The following is an 8,619-nucleotide window of genomic DNA, read 5'->3' as shown; positions in this document are numbered from 1 at the left end:
CCGCCGCCTCAGCGCCGCTGTGAGGGAGGGGAGCGCAGCGAGGGAGAGGCCCCGCCGCCGGCCGCATCACCGCTCCGCCCGCCGCGGATCCCTCCGCCGCCTTCGCCGGATTCCCTTCGCGAGCGGCCGCCTCACCTCCCGCCGGAGGATCCCTCCGCAGAAGGGGGAGGGGGGGCAGGAGGGAGAAATAGTCCCGCTGCCCGCGCCGCCTCCCGCAGAGGGCAGGGGGGAAGGCGAGGAGAGGGGGAAGGAAGAGGAGGAAAAAAAAAAAATAATAAGAAAAGAGGAGGAAAAAAAAAAAAAAAGGGAAGGGGGAAGAGGAGACGAGGCCGTCGGAGGAGGCCGTCCCGAGCCTCCGCCCCATGTGACTGGCGCTGAGGGTGGGGGCAGCGAGGCCTAGCGCAGCCCCGCGGCGGGCGGGGCGGCTCCGGCAGCCAGGGCGCTGCGGGGAGGGGATGGCGCTGTGAGAGGGGCCGGCGGGCGGACCGACCGACAGACAGACGGACGGACAGACAGACAGACACCGACGGACGGACGGACGGACAGACCGACCGACAGCGGGGCCGCGAGGCCGGCAGCACCGCCAGGGGAAGGCCCCCCCCTCCCCTCCCCTCCCCCCCCCCCCCCCCCCCCCCTCCGGCGAGGGGCCGCGGTTGATGAGGCAGGGCTCGCCCCGAGCCGCCTGAGCGCCGGGAGAGGCCGAGGAGGAGGAGGAGGAGGAAGAGGAGCAGCAGCAGCAGCCGGGCAGAGGGCGGCGGGGCGCAGCCGCAGCGGGAGACCATGTCCGGGCGGCCCAGGACCACGTCCTTCGCGGAGAGCTGCAAGCCGGTGCAGCAGCCCTCGGCCTTCGGCAGCATGAAAGTCAGCCGTGAGTATCGGGGAGGGGGGGGGGGGGGGAGGAAGGCTCCGGCACCCCCCGGCCCTCCCCTGAAGCCCCTCAGCTTGCCCTGGGGGTGGGCGCCCGGCTCCCAAAAAAGCCGCCCTGCCCCTGGGCTCGGCCCCTCTGCCCGCTGGCAGCCCTTCCCTTTGTGAAGCGGGCTCCCAGGGCCGGGGTTTTGTGTGTGTGTGTGTGTGTGTGTATCCCCCCCTCCCCTTTCTCCTTCCCCACCGGCCCCCGAAATGAATGACGGGCACGCAGGTACCCCCCTGCTTCCGATCTCCCGATGTGGGTCTTTTTTTCCTTTTTTTTTTTTTTTTTTTTTTTCCCCCTCTCCCAAAGCCCGGAGATCGGGTGTGAGCACCTCCTAGTCCAGCCCATTTAAAAGAAAAAAAAAAGGGGGGGGGGAAGGGGGGTTACAAAAGGTGCCTCTTTCGCGATTCAGGCAGCGGTAAAAATGCTCGATACAGGGAATAAGAACATCCTTACCGCCGCATGTGAGTATACCGAGGGGTTATTTCCAGCTCGGTACGCCTTTCCCAGCTTGCTGATCGGGGGAATATTGTTCGGAACGAGGCCTAGGCTTTATGCTGCACGGGCACGTTGGGAATTGGCAAAGTGTCGGATGTGTGCCCATCCTTCCTATCCCCCCAGCCTGGGGGATCGGCTGTTTTATGCGAATTAATTACGTCTCAGCAAATCCACGGTGTGAATGGAAAAAGGCCCTGCTCTGAGTCGCCAAAGATGAGCACTATGGTTATAATAGGCAATTTCTTGACTCCTCATTTGAATACGTGCATATGAACGACTAAATTGTTGCCAATTTGTGCTGCCAGCCTGGTTCTCAAAGAATATTTTCCGTTTTCTGATGGAAATGGAGGGTAGGGTCTTTATGGGACCTGGAAGGCTTGCCGTGCGTTGCCGTTTGATTGATCCATTCAATACTTGCGTGTAGCCACACCTGACACCGCTCTGTGTGTGCATGTGTGTTTCATATTGTTCAACGCGTTTCGTGCCAAAGCTCTGCGTGATCGTGGGCTTTTTGACAGATCGGGATTTCTGATGGGTTTCTCTGCACTGAAATGTCTTCCACTGCGGTTGAAGCCTTGAAGAGAGCGTCGGGCTTGGGGTCTGTAGCCTACCTTGTATCTGCATGATCAGAGTGCCTGCAGCACTTCAAAAAACATGAGCGCAGTTAACCCACATTAGCAGCGTAAGGGTATATGTTCGATCAGATTCAACATTAATGCGTATTTAGGATCTTAATTTACGTGGGGAAAAGCCGTGGTTGACTCCATTTTAATTTATTGATTTACTTTATGTGCGTGCGGAATAAGGAGCAGGTTTTGTTGGCCAGGATTTCTGCAGGTGGCCATCTAATTCAAGCAAGACCTAGCCCTGTCATGCTCGGAAACTAAATTTGTCTTATTCAAGCTCTGCAGCTTGATTCTTGAAAGGTCATTGATGCTCCTTTCCCGTTTATTCGAGGTCAGAGACTAGACAGATGCTTGCCTGTGAAGAGAGTGCTAACTGATGCAGACTAACAAGTTTGCAAATATGATTCAATCCCAAGTGTATAACACGGAGGGAGAAACAAAGGCCGTAGCATAAAGCACACGCACTTGTGATAACCCCCCCAGTCGCTCTAGTCATGTGCTCCTGGTCCTTCTGCTGTCTGGAAAAAAATGTCAGAACAAAGCAGGAGAACCACATACGAGGGCTCTGTGGGAAATGCAGTTCATATTTTCAATTAATCCACCCGTGGAAGATGGTCCAGGAAGTTAAAACTTTTTTTTTTCCTCCTCCTCTCTTTGTGAGAGGACAGCAGCAGGTTGCCAGAAAGGGTAATATTTTTCTGGTTCCCATGAGTTTTAGCATCACCTTATGGCATGATGTAGCAAGCCATCTATTACCACTGTTGAGTGCTTGGAGAGAGGGAAAAAAAAAAAATCAATTATGTGGTGAACAGGGAGTTTGCTGGGCTCCTTCGTTTTGCTGTGTATTTGCAGACTGATACTTAATGACATTTTGAGCCCTTTTGACTGAAGGCCAGGACAAAAGATTCCTTGTAAAGCAGGTGAAAATTGACGGAGCTTTGTTTTCCGAGCCTTGCAGACAACTTTAGTACCCCTGTCTTGGTGCAGGCCTTCTCCAAGTCACCAGGAAGCCAAACCTGACCTGCTTGGTGTCAGCCTTGTTGTTTTAATTTGGAAGCCTGGAGTAGTGGTGAAATTAAACGATGAAGTCACTCTTGCTCTGGTGTCTCTCCAGCTATTGCTGCTGCTGGCTGGGCCCAGCAACAGTTATCTAGGAAGGAAGGAGGGACTCGAATGATGGGGTGAAAGGGTTGATAAAAGTCGTGGCTTTCTGGATCTCGTGTTGCCGAGGAGGAGTACAATGGTAGGGTGATTGCTCTTCTGTGCAGGGTGCGCAGGGGAGAAAGAATGAGCGGGCTTTTCATCTCGCTCCCTGCGTAACTTATTAGACTTTGTTCTCACAAGTTGATAAGAAAGCCCGAGCCTTGAATGAAAGGAGATTCTCAACAGCTGCTTCTCCTCTGGCTGTTGGGAAAAGATGACTTCTCATGCACGGTGCTCTCATTGCTCTGCAATAGGTGCTGGTTACAAGGATTTTAACATCCCTCTAAGAGGGGGAACACCGTGGCCTTTCTTTATCTCTCTCAAGCCACACCACCATTGAGAGTCACTTTGAGATCTGAGTTTATTTGTCTGTATTTCTATTTTGGTGGTTTTGAAATCATTCTACTATTCTTTCCACCCCGTCATAAGGATGAAGTACTACCCAAGTAGCTGGTCTTTGTTGCTGAGTTTGTAGGTTTTCCATGCACAAAACCCACGTGTGTGCTCCTTACGTTGCGCCTGTGGGAAGCGCACGGTGTAACAAAGATCACGGTTGTGAGATTTGAGCTGTAATCTCAATGTCTGATGGTTACAATTCCACCTGAATTCTTGAACTTCAAAGTCAGGTGATGAATGTCCGAGTCAAGGACTTCCAGTTTTCCACATGCTGATACCGTCTACCTGCTCATGGCATGAGAGAAGAGGCATGGGCTGAAGGGTTTTTGTTCTTCACCTAGTTGTTCCCGCGTTGCTTCCAGATGCGCGTTGTTTCCCGAATGGGACAAAAATAATCCTGAGAAATAAAGGGTAGTCATGCAACACATGACCAAAAATATCTGTATAAAAATAGAAGCCCAAAGTTTGCAGTTTGAGAATTTTCGTCTAATGACTGTGGAATTGATTTATTTTTTTTTCCTCCTCTGGAAAGTGTTTTAAGTAACACCAAGCCCTCGCAGACAACAGTACTTGTTGTAACTGTAGCGAATTATGTTGTTGGTCTGCCGTAAACAATGTCATGGCTAATGCTTGCTGCGAAGAGCTTTTTGCTCTGTGTGTATCACGGCTTTGTAATAGGTTGTGCAGAATTTGTTAACGTAGAGGGTGAGGAAGGCACTCTTATTTGCTTAAGCTAGTTCTCGTGTTGTACACAATCTTGGTTGCAAAATCTAAAGGCCAGTCTTGTAATAACTCATTTTGGACTCTTTGGAAGAATGTTACGCTGGTGCCAAACTTGCCTTTTGTTGAAATTTTTCTTTTTCTTTTTAGATCCACTGTTTTTGCACTGTGTTATCCTCCAGAAGCCCAGTAGGGTGGTAGGTGGCCCTCCGTTGCTGTGTTCGCACGCGGTACATCTGCTGGCACATGAACTTGATGCATCCCTCGTTAGTATAAGGGCTCTTTAAAAAGTGGTTCTTGAAGGGGTAAAGTCTGGGAGTTGGTTGCTCCGCTCGTAAGCCACAGCATAAAGGTTTGACTGCTTTTCAGGTGGAATGCAGCACTTAATAACGCTGCGTGATGTCCAGGTTGATCTGTAGGAAGAGCCTCCGGCAGGCTGGAAAAGAGCACCCCGGGCAACCTCAGCAAGAGGGAAGGAGCGGGGCTGACGGACCTGGCGTAGTGACTGGGCTGGTGCTACCTTCTGTTTCCCAACTCCGTTAGGGTAGGGCCCTTTCTGTTGCTTTGATAGCAGTTTCTGCCTAATTGGTTTCTGAAACTGGAAGCCGCCCATCCTGCTCTCCTTGCTGGAGAGAGGAAGATCACTCCCTTCCAGGAGCCTGCTGAGAGCTGTTGTCTGCCCTTTGCTGAGCCTAGCCCTGTCCAGCTTTCTGGCTGCTGCTGGGTGAACGGCTTTCCTTGTGCCTGAAATAAATAATAATAATGATAATGAAAGAATGGACTAACTGGGATCAGTTAATGGCCATGTGTGCTGCAGGAAAGTGTCTCGCACTGCGGTGACCCAAAGTCATGCCTCGCAGTCTGAAAAGGAGCAAAACAGCTCTCTGCCGTACTTATTTCTAACGCTGGCAAACTGTTTGCTCTTTATTCCTGTCATTAGTGGTAGTTGAGCAGAGAAATATCTAATGAGAAGATGAGGTCTGCCATTGGAACCTGTCAAATGATAATTTCACTAATTCTTCTTCTGTGTCACCCATGTCTTACTTCAAGGGTTGATTTTATTTTTTCCTCTTAAACATACTGGGAGCTATCCTGAACCTTTTATTGTTCTGTCACTGATCTGCACGTTTCTTCTTCCTTTTTCTGTTTCCTGGAGGTGATCCTCTCTTGTATTATCATTTGATTAGCCCGTTCTGTTTTTTAGCAATACTTTAACCATCTTGTTCGCCTACTTATGCGGATGTAGAAGCCCATACCACTTAAGAAATATGTTCCCTACCTGCCCTGGCTCTGGAAGTTAGGTCCCTTCATCCCTTAACTTGGTAGGGTCTTGTAGGTATCATGCAGTAAAGGTTTATGTACTTCGATCTTTTCTGTGACGGATAAGAAAAGTAGTTCCGTGACATATATCACTAAATACCTCCTCAGGCCGAAGGGTTTTCCTCTACTGCCCCAAGAGTTCTCTAATTTTGATGTACTATATCTGTAAGTGCTCTTTTAGAGAGAACATAAATGGGTTTCCAGTATTGATGCCCTGTGTCATAACAACGCAGCGCTGTACTCTTCCCGGTCCGAAGGGATGAACGATACAGGCCCGGAAGGCCTGCAGGGTGCCCGTGTCTGCTTTGCCTGGGGGCTTTTCGGCCCCAGTTAAAGCTCGGAGCTGCGCACGGCTCTAGTGTTTTCTGAATTGACTCGATGCCAAATCCCTTGGTTATTCGAACTCGTGAGCCGATAATACGCAAGGTGGTTGGAGAACGCTTGCAGCCTCGTTGTTGGAGCTGCTGGAGTCTTTGTTTTCAATGTTTTCTCGAGTCCCATTTTAAATTGGAAGGTCTGCTATCTTGAGGTTTCCAGAAATTTCTGTGGACTTGCTCACTGTATGTTTTTCTGGACTTCTTTCCTCCGTTTTTGATAAAGTCTTTTCTCTGAGGACTTTTAGTTGGCTGTAGCTAGTGTGGGAAGTGCCAAGGTGGCCATCTCCTGCAGAACTTCTCGTGGCTGGTGGAGGCACTTGGCTGCTTCCTGGATTCAGCCAGCACCAGCCCAGCGCAGCTTCGAGAGACAGACAAACTTTTGAAGCGAAGCAGCAATGAAAAGGAGCTTACTGAAAGCTTAAAAGCCTCGCAAACAGCTCTCTCCAATTTTCTTTCACCCAAGTCCATATAAAATCCAGAATTAATGTTGTCAGCACTTCCTTCAGTAAGCTGCACATACACATTCCCCTTTATGCATGTTGAAAATAAATGCTAATTGCAGCTTTTACGAGGTGGCGAGAAGAGGTACTCCCTCAAACATGAAGAAGGCTCTACCCCATTTGGTACTGTACAGGTCAAAACCCATTCCCATTTCCTATTTGTAGCCACTGCGAGAAGCAGCTGCAGCATCAGTCTTCTGCAGACGAAGTGCCCCCAGTTGCTCTGGCTCATTCAAGAGAAGCTCTACTCAAACCCTTTTGCAGACAAGATTTGGATAACACCTATAGGTAGAAGAACTATTTTCACCAAATCTTCAGAATCCCTCCTGCTCGCATTGGTTTTGGCTTGCTGTGCTATGGAGAAGGAGGGTGAGACGTCTAGGTCTAGTCCGTGAGACGGCACGCATTCAGCTTGATCCAGCGGTGGTACTCTGTAATGCTGTGGCCATGCAGTAGGAGAATCTCAGTGGAAATCCCTATGTCAGAGATCGTACTGACAGCATTTTTGTATTGCCCTCAGAGTTAGCGAAAGTGTGGATACCTTGAAGTCACTCTGATATGCCTCTGAAAGAAGTAGACAGTGGCTTTGTATGATGAGTGCTGTCAAAGAATCTCTTCTTTGGGTGCTCTTGCCACAGATGAGTTGCCTGTTGCTCTGAGAAGGAAATAAAGCAGTTCATTCTGTACTTTCATCTCTTGCAGACAGGAAGCAGATCTAAGCATTTAAGGCAATTTAGATTCTCACCCTCGCCTTTCTTATAATTGGAGAAAGGACAGTCGTACGACAGCTTTTCAAAGTCAAGCACCACCAGCTGAAGGGATGGCACCTGCCCTCCTTAAAAGCATCGCCACTTCTCCGAAGCAGCAGATCCCATATTTCCTGATTCTCCCCCATCAGCTTAGGGGCTGTGCACCAGCATTGGTGCTTTCCGCATTTAAGCGTGCATTGGGCACCTGCACTTGGCGAGTGAGTTGCCATTAACCGAAGCAAAGTCCATTGCCAGGTGTCTTCCACTTGATCGAGCTCTTGATATTTTGCTGGGTTTGCACATCAGTAATGTGGAATTAACTTAGCCGGAGGAGTGGCACTGTGGGGCTGCAGGGCGCTTTGGTGTCTGCAATAGAAAATCACTCTTTCTTGCTTGTGAGCAAGAACTTGAGGCTAAGAAAAAGAGTTTCGTAACTTTGTAATTGGCGTGAAGAGGGCCGAGTGTCTTCTGCTTCGTGGGTTATAATGACCGATGTGGAAGTAGCACTGAAAGGAGTGGGCTGCTATTATGTTACGCTGGTGTTACGGTAAGGTTGAGCTGCCTTACTTGGAGAGGTGCTAATGTTTTTTTTGGTTTAGGTAGCTTTTGTTGATTGCGTTTGAGCCTGGAAAGCAACTCTTGGCCGTAATGTATCGCAGGAATGTGAATTGGTACAGTTACATTGCTCGACATGTCTCTTCAGGCAGTTGGGCGGGTTGGAAGGAACCTGTTAGTGGTCCAGTGCCTGACAGGAGAAAGTCTGCATCTTGTTGAAGGAGTCCTGATCAGAAGAGGACAGAAAGATACTCCAGACTGATGCCACTGGATAAGAAATGCACAAGAGGGTGTATGGGACTTCAGGATACCCTACAGTTCTGCCTGTGTGAAGATGTCTGAGTGTAGCTCCAAAAGTCGCCACAGGCTTTTGGATCAGAGCGCTCAGACAGAGAGAAGTTGGGTGTTGGCTCCGAAGTTATAACCAGAAGGGAAGCAGCAGCTGAATTTTTCCAACCAAGACAGTCTTCTTACAGCCACAACTATAGAACATCGTCTGTTTTGACTTTTTTAGTAGGAATATAATTCTTGTCGGCTACAAGCCCTGTAGTTCAAAGAAGTATCTTTTGCCAGGAATGCAGGCAATTGTTTAATTTTCAGGCAGGCCAAGAATATGTTTTGTGGAAAGATAAACTAAAATTTGACTGCTTCAGAGCAAACCTGGATTTTCTGTGCAGTGCAGAAAGAGAAAAACTACGTAGTTGTGGTTGATAGGGCCAATCTGTTTGGTTTTCTTGATTCGCACCCTGCTGCAAACGGTTGCAC

At 49.4% G+C, this 8,619-nt stretch overlaps 1 protein-coding gene across 2 annotated transcripts in view; it reads left to right on the top strand.

The window, feature by feature from the left end:
* The first annotated feature begins 429 nt into the window (after positions 1-429).
* Positions 430-8,619, top strand: part of GSK3B (glycogen synthase kinase 3 beta) — a 146,408-nt gene continuing 138,218 nt past the window's right edge. The window contains exon 1 of one of the 2 annotated variants that reach the window (XM_035540407.2): positions 430-868. In XM_035540407.2, coding sequence (XP_035396300.1) covers positions 781-868 — 88 coding nt within the window. In that variant the 5' untranslated portion in view covers positions 430-780. The remainder of the gene's footprint in view (positions 869-8,619) is intronic. The other variant, XM_035540406.2, reaches the window with a different exon arrangement.

The sequence above is a fragment of the Cygnus atratus genome, chromosome 1, assembly GCF_013377495.2.
Source record: "Cygnus atratus isolate AKBS03 ecotype Queensland, Australia chromosome 1, CAtr_DNAZoo_HiC_assembly, whole genome shotgun sequence".
Classification (NCBI taxonomy): Eukaryota; Metazoa; Chordata; class Aves; order Anseriformes; family Anatidae; genus Cygnus; species Cygnus atratus.
This window is presented reverse-complemented; position numbering and strand designations above follow the sequence as displayed.